General features: G+C 67.7%; 5 protein-coding genes across 5 annotated transcripts; 3 read left to right on the top strand and 2 right to left on the bottom strand.

Moving 5' to 3' along the window:
- Window positions 1-181: 181 nt before the first annotated feature.
- On the bottom strand, window positions 182-1,239 carry BOS1 (Bos1p; the record flags this gene model as incomplete). Its single annotated transcript, XM_076652659.1, has 3 exons — window positions 182-342; window positions 421-871; window positions 937-1,239. The coding sequence occupies 3 exons, from the start codon at window positions 1,237-1,239 to the stop codon at window positions 182-184; spliced, it is 915 nt and encodes a 304-aa protein (XP_076501776.1).
- An 823-nt stretch (window positions 1,240-2,062) lies between these two features.
- JCM10292_004665 (uncharacterized protein) lies at window positions 2,063-7,002 on the top strand (the record flags this gene model as incomplete). The annotated part of the gene is made up of 5 exons (XM_076652658.1): window positions 2,063-4,099; window positions 4,161-4,231; window positions 4,294-5,673; window positions 5,735-6,200; window positions 6,259-7,002. The coding sequence occupies 5 exons, from the start codon at window positions 2,063-2,065 to the stop codon at window positions 7,000-7,002; spliced, it is 4,698 nt and encodes a 1,565-aa protein (XP_076501775.1).
- Window positions 7,003-7,520: 518 nt separating this feature from the next.
- On the bottom strand, window positions 7,521-8,816 carry JCM10292_004664 (thaumatin family protein; the record flags this gene model as incomplete). Its single annotated transcript, XM_076652657.1, has 9 exons — window positions 7,521-7,579; window positions 7,647-7,695; window positions 7,763-7,905; window positions 7,964-8,038; window positions 8,112-8,221; window positions 8,296-8,407; window positions 8,482-8,566; window positions 8,648-8,668; window positions 8,733-8,816. 9 exons carry the CDS (start codon window positions 8,814-8,816, stop codon window positions 7,521-7,523), a joined length of 738 nt encoding a protein of 245 aa, XP_076501774.1.
- An 850-nt stretch (window positions 8,817-9,666) lies between these two features.
- Window positions 9,667-11,393, top strand: JCM10292_004663 (uncharacterized protein; the record flags this gene model as incomplete). Its single annotated transcript, XM_076652656.1, has 4 exons — window positions 9,667-9,696; window positions 9,758-10,176; window positions 10,258-11,080; window positions 11,214-11,393. The coding sequence occupies 4 exons, from the start codon at window positions 9,667-9,669 to the stop codon at window positions 11,391-11,393; spliced, it is 1,452 nt and encodes a 483-aa protein (XP_076501773.1).
- A 704-nt stretch (window positions 11,394-12,097) lies between these two features.
- JCM10292_004662 (uncharacterized protein) lies at window positions 12,098-14,543 on the top strand (the record flags this gene model as incomplete). Its single annotated transcript, XM_076652655.1, has 4 exons — window positions 12,098-12,466; window positions 12,529-12,808; window positions 12,870-13,017; window positions 13,079-14,543. The coding sequence occupies 4 exons, from the start codon at window positions 12,098-12,100 to the stop codon at window positions 14,541-14,543; spliced, it is 2,262 nt and encodes a 753-aa protein (XP_076501772.1).
- Between the last annotated feature and the right edge of the window lie 209 nt (window positions 14,544-14,752).

Genomic DNA, 14,752 nt, shown 5'->3' with positions numbered 1-14,752 from the left:
GAAGGACGCGAGAGACGCGAGGCGGGGAAGACGAGAGCCCCGCGGTGCAGCGAAGACGGAGTCCCTTTTTGGCCTCCTGTCTTGCTCTCTCTCTTTCGCCGCACGTGACCGATAGAGCGACACGTAGACCGGTAGCACGACACGCGAGAGAAGACAACAAGGAACAGAGTACGGAAACCCGTCACCCCCAGTAGTGCAGGATGGCCCAGAAGCACACGAGCGTAAACGCGCCGCCGCCGAGCAGGATGTAGTAGTCCTCCTTGGTGCGCCGCTCGATAAACGTGATCGTCGACCGCGACAGCCCGAGCGTGTTGGCCGCGCTCAGCAGCCGTCGCTGCGTCCCTGCGCGCACGAGCGAGCGAGTCAGTCAGGGCGCCCCGCTTCGAGCCCCCGTATGTATGAGGCGCAAGCGCAACGCACCCTTCATCACGTCGCGCTGGTTTGCGAGGTTGCCGAGCACGGCCTGCCCCTGCGCCAAGTACCCATCGAGCGCCGCGCCCGTCGACCCGAGGAAGTCGTGCTCCCTCAGCGCATAGTTGGTGCGCGCGTTGTTGTGCACGCTCGCCGAGTAGTCGGCAGACATGTACGGCGAGTTGGGCGAAGCATAGCCTCCTCCTATACCGCCGCCGCCTGGGGCCGAGAAGGACGGGGGCGGATTGGGCGGCGTGCCCATTTGGATAGAGACGTCGGGCGAGAAGGGCTGCTGCTGCTGAGCGTGTGCGCTATGTCGCGGCGCGGCAGAGGTCGAGGCGCCGTACGAGAGGGACGAGGACGATGCGGCGAGGGCAGAGGACGAGGACGACGAGGGGGCATAGGGGGCGGAGGAGGAGGAAGGGCCGGCAAACAGCTCGGAGCGGTCTTGTCGGGATTTCTGCGGGCGCGCGCGGGAGTTGGTGAGTCAAGAAGCACGGAAGCTACAGTGCTCGGAGTACCCACGTGATCGAGGGCGCGCTGCTTCACGCGGTCGTACTCCTTTCTCAGGTCGCGGTACTCGTCGCGGAAGCGGGCGACGCGGGCGAGGGCCTTTTCGCGCTTTGCGTCGACGATCTCGCGGCGGGCCATGGCGTCGTAGTCGTCGACGGTGCGGTCGAGCGCGGCGAGGCTCGCCGTGATCTGCCCGTTGAGCGCCGAGGTGGACGCGGCGGCGGGCGAGGGGGACGACGAGAGGGCATCGAGCTGCTTGAGGTCGGACTGGAGGGACGACGACTGGCGCAGTGCGAGCGTGTAGAGCGAGTTCATGGCGGCCCCTCTCGTGTGCGTGTCGGTGTCGCTGCTTGACAAGACGAGACGAGGCGAGGTGGGGAGGCGGTGAGGGAGAGGGGGGCCGACAGAGCAAACAGAGCAGGGGACAAGGCGCAGGAGGCACAGGCAGGAGTGTGCGTGCAGCTGGCGAGTCTGCTCGGGCCCTGCGCGGGTCCACGGCGAGGGACGAGCGCGTTGTTGGCAGCAAACACGCGAGAGCGAAGCGACACCGCCACGTCGCCCGCAGTCTCCCCTCAGAAGCAGCGAGACTGCACGCAAGTGCACTACGACCATCTCACTCGAGCCCTCGCACTGCAAGCAGAAAAGACCGCGAGTGTGCGCGCACTCGCTCCCTCGCCATCCGCTCGTCGTCTCTGTCTCGACGCTCAGCTGTGCGCTCGAGACGGGCGAGGATAAGCTGTCCGATTGCACACGCACTTCTACGACTCGGCTGATCGCGTGCCTGCCTCGCTCTGCGCCGCACTCGCACCCTCGCGACTCGCGCCAGCCTCCCCACCTCGGTTCCTCCGTCGCCCCTTGCCGCGCCTCGCAAGCGCTCAGACGCGCACTTGCCAGCCCAGTGCAGCTAGAGCCGCACGCCCTCATCAGCCAAGCCCAGGGAGGAACGACGGCGGCGGGTTCTTTGTCCTCATCTCGCACGAACCCTCGAAAGCGCGTCGTGTGCTCAAAGGAGCGCCGCCGAGGCGAGCTAGCGCACTGCGAGACGACTGAACGGGTGCTCGAGATACAGTGGGACCCTGCCCCGCCCCGTCGAACGCGTTGACCCGGCTCACTCTCGTCTCCGCAGCACCTCGTCGCCATGGACGGCGCTCCTTCCGCGCCCGCAGACTCTCCGCGCGTCGCCGCCATCGCCACCCTCCGCCGCGCAGCCTCGACCCGCAGCGCAAAGTCGGCCTCGCCCTCGCCCTCGCGCTCACCGCCTTCCGCCTCTCCCTCTCCCGCCGCCGCGCCGCCGTCCCGCCACGAGCAGCTCGCGCACCGCCGCCGCTCGCGCTCGTTCGGCCCCGCGCTCGCCGCCCCGCCGGGCACCCTCTCGGCCGAGGACCGCTCCCTTTTCGCCGGCGCGTCGTCGCTCGAGCGCACGGCGTCGCTCCTCGCGCGGCAGCTCGCCATGGCCAAACTGACGGGCACGGCTCCGCCGCCGGCCCCGCGCGGCCTCTTTGCCGACGAGGGCGAGGTCCTCCCGACGCTCGACGAGCTGCAGCAGCGCGCGCGGGCGAAACTCGCCAACGCGGGCGGCCCGGCGGCGAAGCATGCGGGCCGCCTCGCGCGCAACAACACGGTCAGCGAGGCGTCGGCGCCTGTGAGTTCCGCTACGGCGGCTGCGGATGCTCTCAGGCGGAACAACACGGTGACGGGCGCACGAGGGAGAGGCGGCGCCGCCGACGAGGGCCCCTCTCGCGCGGCAGAAGGCTCCGAAGCAGCAGCGCCGCAGGACGACTCGCGCGCCGCCGCGCGCGTCAACCTCATGCGCAAGCTCTCGGCGCGCCGCCTCGCCGGCCCTTCAGCCCCGACGCCGTCTGGCTCGCCGCGCGCGCGCCTCGACGTCGTCGGCCGGATTGGGCGTGCGCGGCCACGGAGCGGGAGCGTCGGCGCGCTCGACTGGCGCGATGGTGCCCTCGGGGCGGGGGTGGAGGGCGGTGGGGAGGAGGGTGGAAGGCTCCCGCCGCCTGTGCCGCTTCCTGCATCGGGCGGGCTTGCGCTGGGTGCCCCCAGTGCGGGAGGGAGCGCACCCGTCGAGGCAGACGAGCGCGAGGTCCTGCGCAACTCGCAGCTGCAGCCTCCCCTCTCGGGTACGACCGAGAGCGGCGGCGGCGACGTGGGCGAGCAGAGCCTCGCGACGCCGCGCGTCGAGCAGCAACTCCACCTCCTCGTCGCGGACCGGACGCCGCAGCCTGGCTCGGCGCAGTGGGGCGCGCCGCCCTCGCCAGGCGAGGCCGACGAGCTCGCTTCGCCTGCGACGATCCACCCCGCGCGGCTCGATCAGGAAACTCAGGACGCGCGCTCGTCGTATCGCTCGAACCCGTACGGCGAATCGGGCTCGACGTCCTCCTCGACGGGGAGCCTCGCGTCCGAAGACCCGGCCTCGCTCCTCGCTGCTGCGCACTCGGCGCGCGAAGCCGACGCGTCGCTGCGCCGCGCGCCGCCCATCCCCTCGTTCGGCCTCGTCGACAACAGCGGCGGCGGCGGTGCGGGGGGCGACGCCGACGAGTGGATGCGCGAGGCGCGCAAGCGCGGCTCGAGCGCGTCGAGCTCGCTCGCGGGCATCATGGAGGCGGCGCAGCACCGGTGGCGCGGGAGCGACGCCAACGTCGCGTTGCCGAACCCGCCTTTTCCTCCCACCGCCAACACGAGCGCGGCCCCGTCGCCTTTCCCCGGTACGAGTTTCTCCGGCCCGTCGGGCGGCGCGCAGGGACTCGTTGTCGCGCACGGCGGTGCAGGCGCAGTCGTCGGGCTCGGCGTCGGCGGCGTCCCGACGTCGACGTCTGCTCCTTCCGCTCCTCCGCAGCAGCAGCAACACGAGCCGGCGCGCCGCCCGAGCGCCGTCAGCGCCACGAGCACCGCGAGCGGCCAGAGCGCCGCGTCGGGCGCGTCGCTCGTCGGCGGCGAGCGCGAGCAGCGCCTGAGGGACAAGGTCGAGCTGCAGCATGGCGAGTCGCTCCGCCGCGCGGCGCAGGCAGCCCAGGCGGCGAGTGGTGGCCCTCGCGATGGAGATGGGAGCGCTGCTGCGGCTGCGGCGGAGGGCGCGGCGGCGCGGACGTCTGGAGCGGCGGGGCAGAAAAGCGAGGGGTTCCCGCCCCCAGAGGTCGGCTATCAGTTCCCTAGCCCCGTGGCGGTGCGTCTCGATGCTTCGTCTGCGTCGAAACGTGGCATGCTGACCGTTGGAGGGAACGCAGAGCCCACGCGAATCGCTAGACGCGAGCAAGTTCCCGCAAGCTGGGCCGAGCGACCTGCAAGATCCGCACAAGTGCGTTCGCTTGCCTGTCCTGTCAGCTTTCCCGGTTCCGGTGTCGGTAGGCTGACTAGCAGGTACTGCGCTCCGCACAGCCTCTTCAAGCAGCTTGCGTCCAAGTCGTCGCCCAGTCCGGGCCTGTCTTCGACCGCTACGTCTGGCTCACCTACGAGCCCGACACGCCGCGGTCGCGAATTTCCCTTTACGCTCTCAAACTACCATCCGTTCGCGTCGCCGAAGTACCTCGCCGCCTCGCCCGTCCTGCCCGATCCCGTCTCGCCCACTTCGGTCATTCCCGACCCCATGACCGCGATCCCCTCCGTTGCGGCTAGCACGCATCGAGTGCACAACGCTGTCCCGATTGCGCAGTCGAACGGCATGGAGCGGCAGGAGTCGCAGAGGTCGTACCGGTCGGCCAAGTCGCAACCGCAGTCGATGGTCAAGTCTGCGTCGACCGAGTCAGGCGCCTCGTTCCGCTCAGCTGGCGCAGCGAGCAGCAGCTACCACTCGCCATCCGTGTCGATGCGGCGCGACCTCTCGTCCTCGGCCTCGTCTGCGAGCTCGCACGGTGATCCCTTCCCGGTCAAGCCGCGCGTGCCAGCCCTCCCCGCCGAGCACCTGCCCGCCAGTCGAATCCTCGCCAAGCTTGACTCGATGCTCGCGCACGAGGAGCACGAGACGGCGCTCGACCCCTCGCAGCCGAGCGCGCTCGACGCGCCGCCGCGTACGCTCGTGCTGCACGCGCCCGTTCTACAGGTCGTCAACGCCAACACGGTCAAGGACCGCCACCTGTTCCTCTTCTCTGATCTCCTCGTCATTGCGAAGCCTATCGTCGAGGACCACCCGCTCACGGGCGAGCCGCAGCAGCCGTCGCTTGAGACGCATTTCCTCGTCAAGAGCGTCGTCGAGTGCAAGGACGTCAAGCTCACCGCGACGGAGGAGCCGTCTACCTCGGCAGCAGGGATGGACGACGGCGGCTCGAGCAAGAAGCGCCATCCGCTCCTAATCGCGTTCGTCGACCGGTTCGCGAACGACCCCGCCCGCGCGATTGCCTCGCTCGTTCAAAAGGGTGGCCTCGCCAACGACGGGCAGACCATCGCCAACTTGCTGTTCCGCAACACCGACCTGAACCGGAACCAGCTCGGCGCGTACCTCGCCAACCCGCAGCACCGCCACGTCCTCCGCGCCTACATCGAGCGCTTCCGCTTTGCCGGAGTCCGCATCGACGACGCCGTCCGCCTCTTCGTCATGACTGTGCGGCTGCCGTACGATGCGCAGGCGGCAGAGTACGTCCTCGGCGTGCTCGCTGCATGCTGGACCGAGTCGAACGGCGCGACCGCGTACGACCCGACCGTCACGCTCGCGCTCGTCATGGCGCTCTTGCGGCTGAGCGACGCCATGCACGGTGGCGACGGGCCCGACGGCAGGTTCTTCAATGCGCCCAAGCCGCCCAATCCGTGCGTTTGTCGCAAGGCCTGAGTGGTCGAAATCGTTGCTGACCGCTTCATCTGCTTGCAGGCCCAATGTCGACGACTTTATCAGCTCGTTCCGGCTCGCTGACACGCGCTCTGTCGTGCCCGAAGACCTGCTCACGCGCATCTACACGTCGGTGCGGCGCGAGCGCATCGAGCAGGCGTCCGACAACTCGATCTTCAGTATGACGCCCGATATCGAGGCGAGCATCGAGCCGGCCAAGCTGCCTACGCGGCTCACGTACCGCCAGCCCTCGGACGTCTTCACCATCTCGATCCCGGAGCCGGACCCGAAGTTTACGATCAAGCTGCACGGCACCGACTTGCAATTCGACCCGCCCATGCTCTCGTTCGCACGGAGCAAGACGCAATCGTTCCGCGTGACGGGGACAGCGCTTGGCGTGCGCGTCATGGTGCTCATCAAGCGCGGCGCGAATGCGCCGAGGTATCAGGGCTTGCCGCTCAACAAGGCCTTCTCGGTCGAGCGCGGCTTCATGCAGCATACGTTCCAGGTTCGTCGCTTCCGTTGCCGTGCATGCTCTACTAGGACTGACGAGGAATCGCCGGCAGCTCTCGTTCACCAATCACCTCGACGTCAAGCGCAAATACATGTTCTCCTGCATCTCGGCCGAAGCTCGTGCCCTGTGGCTCAAGCACTTGCGCGACCGCATCGGCGAATCGTCGTCCGCTAGGCCAGCTTCGGACCAGACGCTCCTCGCCGCGCACACCGCTTCGGTTCAAGCACTGCGCGACGTCCTACTCCCGCCCGAGGAACCCATCACCGTCCCAGCCGCCGCGCCTAGCCCACGTCCGAACATCGCCGCGCCGCGCTTCGGACAACCTGTCTCGGCGCCCGTCCGTGCTGGCGGACGACTCGGAACGCCCACGCGTGCGGGGACGAGCGCCGCCGGCCTCGCGCGCAGCAACTCGGTCAGCCGGTTGTATGCGACGCACTTCCGGCACGAGGCCGATCTGGCTGCGAGCGGCGAGCGCAGGCGGGGTGGGCCGTCGCCGGTCTCTGGACCTGCAGCTGCCGCCGGTGGCAAGAACGGCGCCAGCGCGGCGACGCCGGGACCGACAGAGCTCACGACGATGCAGGCGCTGTACGGCGCGTACCTCAAGACCGGGCAGGACCTCATCCTTACGACCGAACAGAACTCGCTCCTCCCGCTTGTGCTCGCGTTTCTCCAGGGTGGCGCCGACGTCGCGCCGCACCCGCTCTCGCTTCAGGGATCGGCGTTCCAGCTTGCGCCTCTAAGCAGCGCTGCGCCTGCACCTCTTCCGTCGTTCGTCGCGCCCGGTACGGCGCTCTGACCGCAGAAGCGGCCATGTTCCTCTCTCGCCTTTTGTGGTGCCGTGTTGTCTTTCGTCCTGTCCTTCTCCTGCCGTTCCCCATCGGTTCGCTGTAGACGTTGTCTCACCACCGCAACTGCGCATCCGTCTCGTCTCCTGGAACATCATCTCGTCGAAAGGATTTCCGGAGCGGACGGTCCCGGTGAGCGGTATCAAGTCTACCTTGTCAGAAGTTGGCTTTGCGCTTCTTTTCGGCGTACATCTCCCGCATGTTCTGGCTATTTTTCAGTCAGCAAGGGAAGTCGATGACGCATTGCACTCAAATGACATCCGCTCAGGGGACTCGGGCGGTTGGATCATTTGAAAGACGGGCTGGGAACAAGCAGGAGGGGTGATCCCGCTTGTGATGAATTAGATTGGCGACGTGAACTCTTGGGTCCGCCCTCGCGTCGATTTACGGGCCTGTCGTGACGTGCCACAGATCGTGAGTCTCCTCTCAGAGGTCGAGAAAGAACGCGTGCCGCACAGAAAGTGAGCGTCTAGTCGGCAGCCGAGTCCTTCGGGCAGGTCCAGAGCGCCGAGGCGGACGACTCGTCGTCTGAGGAGCATCGGAGCAAAAATCAGGACATTGAAGTTTCGGGTGCGGAAAGCATGTGCGGACGCACAGGCGTAGGCGTAGGCGTCAGGGCACGACTTCTTGAAGATGTCGTAGTACTGTCGCAACGTAGTCAGGGGATGAGGAAGCCGGCCGAGCAACCGAAGACGGGGACCGCCGACTCACCTGGACGCCAGAGGCCGGGCACGTCTCGGGCTTGTCGTGGCTGCCCGAGCAGCAGTTGGCCGAGTCCTGCGGGATGCCGTCAAGGTTGGCCGAGCACGCCGTCTTGCAGCCGACGGCCTTGCCCTCGGGGTTGACCACTCTGACTGGTCGTGAGATGATCATCAGCACGTCGCGCGCTTGAGAGGTACGAGTCTAGCTTACGCGACTTCGGGCACGCCGAAATGATACCGTGCGAGTTGGCGCAGTTTGGGGCGGGACAGGCAGCCGTGTTGGTGACTATCGGGAGGCGAGATGAGGAGAGGGTGTCAATCGCGACGAACGTTTCGGGAACGACAGGTGTGCGCCTCACTGGCCATCGGGAGGTTGACACCATCGACGTTGCTCACGTCATACCAATCTTGATCGGAGGCCAGGTTCCACTCGCCGAGCGTGGCGGGCGGGACGCCTGTACCAGTGCGCCTGAAATGCGGGACGATGGAGAGAGCGTCAGCAGGAACGACGTAGACGCAGACCATAACATCAATAAAACGCACGCATCGCACTCGAGACCGCCGTTGCAGCCGCCGGTAACGCAGTCAGTCGGGAGGCCCTGGCCTCCAAAGTTGCACTGCGTGCGACCCCAAATGCGGCCGTTCCAGCCTTGGTCTACAGGGTAGCACGATGCGTGAGCGACATCCGATCAGGGGCTGCGCAAAGGAGCGTAAAGGTTGTAGACGCACCGACGCGGAAAGAAACCCTGTTGCCGGGAGCTGCTTCCCATCCGGTAGAATGCGCTGGGACGGGACCTGCCGAGGTGAAGACGGCCTGACGACGAATTGCAAACCTTGCATGTCAGCAGCGACGTAGATGTGCGCCGAGAACGCGGGGAGAAGGAGCAAGACGCACGGGCCAGATCGTGTACGGGCACTGCGTGAGGATCATCATCATTAGCAACGAGGTCATGAGTGAGCGCAAGGTGGGATACACAAACGTTGTTGGTGACGGTGAAGGTGCGCGCGAGAGCTGTGCCAGCAGCAGCGAGGGCAAGTACGAAAAGAGCGACTGGAGCGTGCATGATGTGCGTGGTGGTGCAGATGATAGTGGGTCAAGGTGTTCTGCGGGGCGAGTGGTACTCCTAGGAGCGTGAAGCAAGAGAAGGAAGAGCCGACGGAAGGACCGCCTCTTGCAGGCGGGTCCTCCTCGCCCGTGCCCACCTGACCGGACGTCTGACCGGAACCGTTCAACGGCCGGACGGGTTGCACGCGGGAACTGTCGAGCGAGCCGCCGACGCCGTCCCAGACGAAGGGCAGCAGCGCATGAACAGCAACGGATGCGGGAGGCCAGAAACGGTCCGAGCGAACGAACGGGCAACGCTGCGTGAAGGTGCGGGCACGCGGTAGACGTCGCAGCGGTGTGTGCGGGCGGGCGTTTCGAGCGTGCAGCGTCGGTGTGCAGAGGCGTCTGTCGCACGATGGGCGCTCGCGAGACCCAATCGAGAGAGGAAGCCAGAAGACAGCGCAGGCGGAGCGAGAAGACGAGGCGGGTGCGCCGAACAGCGAGCGAAGCGCGGTGACAGAGAGTATTGTTGCGTATTCTCGACAAGTCTCGCATAGTGAGCTGCTCTGCCTGAGGCCTGAGCGAGAGGGAACGAGGCGGAAGCAGCGACGAGTCGTTTCGGCGCGGGCTGATGAGACACGACGCAGGGCACCACACGCTCCGCCTCTTCGCTTCTTGCACGGGCATCCTGCTACCGGACCGCCCAGAGAGTTTGCGGAACAGCGAGTGCACGCTTGCTTGCTCCAGAAGGACAGGCAGACGACTTCCACCGGGCGACATCGTCCGTACGAACCTCCTCGCTCCTTGCTCGGCTCGTGCTCTCGATCTCGTGCCTCTCGCCAGAGACCCCCCGACGGTCGAGGTCCGCTATGTCTGCCCCCGAGACGCCGTCGGCACCCGTGCGGACCTCCCTGCGCGCTGCCTCTCGTCGGCGCACTCACCCCCACTTCCCGCTGACAGATCGACCCCGAGGCCTGGCTCGCCGCGCACGCGCCGTCCTACGATGTGCACCAACACGCGAAGGCTCCAATGAAGAAGTGTCGCCTCTCGGTCGTGCTCAACCCGGCCAGCGGCGCCAAGCAGGGTCGCGCGCTGTGGGACAACGTCGGCGCGCCGCTCGTGCGCTTCTCTCAGCAGCTGGCTCGCGGAGACTGGCTCGAGTGGGCGGGCGACGTCCTCGAGACGCGCGCAGCGGGCGACGGTGAGCGCATCGGGCGGGACCTGCGCCAAAGGTGGAAGAGCGAGGGCGCGAGCGACGGCCGGCGCGAGGTCCTTGTCGTTCTCGGGGGCGACGGGACGGTGCACGAGCTGCTGAACGGGCTGTTGCTCAACGAGGAGGGGCGGGTGGAGCGGACGAAGGACGTCGACCTTGTCCTCATGTGCGTTGCGCTCTCCACCAACTCAAGCCTTGTCGAGACCGGTTCTGCATCACATTGCGCTAACCGCTCGTACTGCTCCAGCCCTGCCGGTACGGCCAACGCGCTCTACTTCCACCTCTTCCCGCCCGAAGCAGCCGCCTACCCTCCCTCTCTCCCCGCCTCGCCGTTCTACTCGCTCCTCTCGTTCCTCTCGCGCGCCGCATCGCCCTCGCTCGCCGCCTCTCCGCACCGTCTCCCGCTCCCCCTCGCGCTCAACACTCTCTCGCGCCCGTCCGTCCCCACCCTCCGCACGCTCACGACAGTCGTCTCGTCGACGGCGCTGCACGCCTGTCTCCTGCACGACGCCGAGGCGCTCCGCGCGTCGCACCCGGGCCTCGAGCGCTTCAAGCTCGCCGCGCAGCAGAACGCCAGCACGTGGTGGAGCGGGACGCTGCGCCTTCGCTCGGGGGCCCAGACCCCGCCGAGCGTGTACGGCCCGGCCGCGCAAGCCTGGCGCGCGCTCGGAGACGGACAGAACGACGTCGAGATCCACGGCCCGTTCGCCTACCTCGTCGGCGCGCTCGTAAGCCGCTTCGAGCCGTCGTTCGTCGTCGCGCCCTTCCGGTCGCCGCTCTCGCCGCTCGCGCCGAGCGCCTCGGCGCACGAAGCCGCGACGATCGACATCGTCGCGATCCGCCCGCTGCGGCACGCGCCGACGCGGCGCCGCGCGAACGATGGAGGCGAAGAGGGCGAGCGCGACGCGAGAGAGGCGTTCGTCGCGCGGGTGTGGGGCGTCACGGGCGGGATGTATGACGGCGGGAAGCATGTCGACGAGGTGTATGACGAGGGCGAGGGCGAGGAGGGAGAGGAGGGGCGGACGAGCGTCGTCGAGGTGTTTCGGTGCGAGGGGTTCGAGTGGATCCCGGTGCGTGCGCGGTTCGCTTCCCTCTGTGCTGTCGGCTGCGGTGCGAGTTTGCTTGCGCTGGGCCACAGGCTGCTTGATGCGCGCTAATTGCGAAGCACGGGCTCACACGCTTTTGCCCCCCTTTCTGGCGCAGACTGCCACCGAGAACCTCAAGACCCGTCTCGTCTGCCTCGACGGCGCGGTGCACGACCTCGGCTACGACGCGACCGGTGCAGCTCTGTCGGGGACGCTCACGGTCGAGGCGCTTGGCACCGCGGGTGCAGACGCTGGCACGGAGCAGGAGCAGGAGGGCCAAGTCAGGGTGTGGGCGTAGAGAAGCGGGCTGCGGGACAGCCTCGCTTTCGTGTATCAGCCGCAGCACGGTTTTGATGCGCTCTCGATAACGCAGCTGCGCCTCTGTGTATCGCGATGGGCCCGAGATGGAGCCCGGGTCGGGCTGCGCGGAAGCGAGTGCCAGAGTGACGAACGTGCGGCATGCAGGCCACGAGCAGTACCGTACGGTAGCGCTCTCGTGCGCTGCGGTGTGGCTTTCCGGACTCTGCTATGACGCTCGAGGCAGCCGGAACGACGTCTTGTGCATCGAGAGCGGGAGAGGACCAGGACCAGAGAGGACGAAGACGAGGAAAGGCCCGCTCCTCCCCCGAGCGCGCCGGTCCGAAGCTGTGGCTCGATCGCAATCGCAGGTCGGGAAAGCATGGCCGGCTGGGGCTTGACTTCGCCTGGAAAGGTGTCGCTCGGCGGCAGACTCGCAACGGCCCGCGGTCGCGTCGCAACGCGTCGATGCGCGCTTTGCCGTGGCCTCTGCGCGTGACGGAGACTCTGGCTTGCCTCGCCGTCGCGCTCCCGCTCTCCTGTTCTCGCAGACTCTAGCTTCGGAAACAAGACACTGCGCGCAATCAGTGCCTCGCTGCATCCACACCGGCGCACACCACACCGCGCTCTCGCACTCGCACACTCCCCCCCACTTCGGCGTCTCTGCGCGTCTGTCACGCGAGTCCTCCGCTTGACCGCCACTCGATGGACCGCCCCGCCCTCTCCGTCTCGACAGCAGGGCCACCCCTGCGCCGCCCTTCAGTCCGCCGCGGTTCCGACTCGCCCGCGCTCGTCTCGTCGCCCCTCTCGGCGCACCCGCCCATCACGCCCCAGAACCAGCACTCCTTCTTTGACTCGTACTTTGACGCCGCCACCGCGAGCGGGCTGCAGACCCCGCCCATCGGCGCCCAGGCGAGCCTGTTCCCCGGTGCCGCGGGCGGCGGCTTTCCCGGGAGGAGGGGCCTCTTGCGCCGCAACTCGAGCCTGAGCAGCGTGTCGAGCTCTGTCATGGATGAAGAGGACGCCGAGGACGAGCCGGAGTGGACCGCGCAAGAGGAGGAGCAGGTCCGCAGGGTGCGTCTCATTGCGTTCGCGCAGCGCCCGGAGGCTGCAGACTGACCCGACGCGATCCGCAGATCTACGACGCCTGCCTCGCCAAGCATGCTCTCACTGAAGCGCCCTTTCCCGCGCACGGCGTCCCGCCCAGCAACTTTACCAACCTCGTTGCGCGCACCATCATGCGTACCGCGGCTGGCGGCGACAACACCCGTCGCTCGGCACGCGCGCGCAAACCGCACTTCTTTGCCGCCGGAGGTGACGATGTCGACATGGGCGCAGTCGATGAGCAGGCTGCTACTGCGGGAGGCAAGTGGCCGCACGGGCTGCGCAGCACGCGCTTGAAGATCCTCGCTCTCGGTGCGCTTCTCGTTCGTGACTCGACCGATCTCGACTCGGCTGACCGACTCGCACTCTGCAGCCAAGGACCGCCAGCTCGCTGCTACGGCTGAGGAGACACCTCGTCAGGCGGCTGACCCGGACGCAACGCCGCGGCGCCGCAAGCCGCTCGCCCGTCAGGACAGCATGGACTTCCTTCCTGACGTTCATAACACGGGCAGCATTGCTCGGTGCGCTCGACCCAGTTCTGCTCGTCCGCGCATGGCCGGCTGACGGAACTCGCGCTTGCAGTCTGAGCAACATGTTCCGCCAGGGTTCACAAGACGGCGGTCTTCCCGGCTCGATTTCGGGGTCTCGCACACCGCCCATCGGCGCCGCAGCATCGCTTCAGCAGCAGCAGCAGCCCGCGCTCGGAGCGCTCGGCGTCCCGCTCGTCCGCTCGGCCTCGAGTCGTCCCTCGTACCGAATGCAGCGCACCAACTCGCTCCAGTCGATCGTCGGCTCGCCCTCCCAGCCGGTCAAGCCGCGGCGCAAGGCTTCTGCCACTAACGGCGTCAACAACACCTTGCTCACCGTCCCGTCGGCTTCGGCACCGGCGAATAAGCCTGCCGCCTCGCTCGGCATGTCACGCACGGGGTCCGAGTCGAGTGTCCTCCCGGCTCGCCCCCTCGCGCGCCACCTCTCCTTCTCCGGCGCGTCCGACAGTGCGACAGAATCCTCAGGCGAGCGCGCCCCTCTCGGCTCGACCGTCTCGCCGACCAAGAAGAGCGGCCTCGCCGCGCCCTCCCTCGGGCTCCTCACGCCTCCCTCGTCGGCCGCATCCAAGAAGCGCGCTCAGACTGCGTTCGTCTTCGCCTCCGCCTCGCCCAGCGCCTCGTCGCGCAACCCGCTCGGCCTCACCCTCGACCCCGCCGCTGCAGCAGCGATGTCGCACAAGCGCGACGGCGGCGCCGCGGGCCTCGCGAGCGCGTTCAGCTCGCCCGTCATCGGCGCGTACCCGAGCCCGACGAGCGCGAGCCCGCAGAAGCGCAAAAAGGCCAAGGTCGCAGCTGCCGCTGCTGTCACCGCCGCGGGCGGTCCGTCGCCGGTCAAGCAGCCGTCATTTGGGCTGGCACCGCCCTTGGAGGCGCAGGAGCCGGCGGTGCAGGGCGCTGGACTCGGGCTCGGGCTCGGCATTGGGGGCTTGAACGCGCTGACGGCGGATGCGAGCGGGCTTTCGAGCAGCGCCGAGAATGACAAATCGCCGTTCCTCGTCCGTCCTCCGCTCGCACAGGCCAGCTCGTCTTCATCGCCGATGGCGCGCGACCGCACGCCCTCGGGGGACGGAATGTCGCTCTCGCCGACGTTCACCCTCCTCGACCCGTCGGCCTCGCCCTCGAGCCTCGCGAGCCGGCGCAACTCGCCGCCCAAGATCTCGCTCACGCCCTCGCTCTCGCCGTCTTCGTCCTTCACCTCGACCGCGTCGTCGAGCTTTGCGTCGCTGTGCGCCTCGTCGTCGGTGACGAGCGCCGGCTCGGCCAGCAGCCAGCCGGGCACGCCCTCGCCGCTCTCGCCGCTGTTCGACCTCAACGCGCTCAAGCTCGAGTCGCTTACGCCCTCGCCCGCCGAGTCGCTCGCGAGCGCGAGCAGCGACGAGAGCGACTTTGGGTGCGCGGGAGCGAGCCACGCTATGCTCGACGAGGCGTACGTCCGCGCGGGGCACGAGGCGCAGATGCTCCGGACGCAGCTCGGCACCTGGGCGTGGGACCGCCAGTAGGCCGTCGTATCGAGCTGCGACCACCCTTTCTGTGCATAGATGTCTGTTTCCCCTTGTCTTCTCTCTTCCATTCGACGACTGTAGCGCCTCTCTTTCCTCCTCCTAACGTATCGCTCTTCTTTGTCGAAATCAACACTATCGCCTTTGCCAGGCTTTGCCGTGATCGTCGAGAGCCGCCCGGAAGGTGTTGGCCTTCTCAAACTGAGAGC

The sequence above is a fragment of the Rhodotorula paludigena genome (genome assembly GCF_050403205.1).
Source record: "Rhodotorula paludigena JCM10292 DNA, Rt_paludigena_JCM10292v1_ctg85, whole genome shotgun sequence".
Taxonomy (NCBI): Eukaryota; Fungi; Basidiomycota; class Microbotryomycetes; order Sporidiobolales; family Sporidiobolaceae; genus Rhodotorula; species Rhodotorula paludigena.
This window is presented reverse-complemented; position numbering and strand designations above follow the sequence as displayed.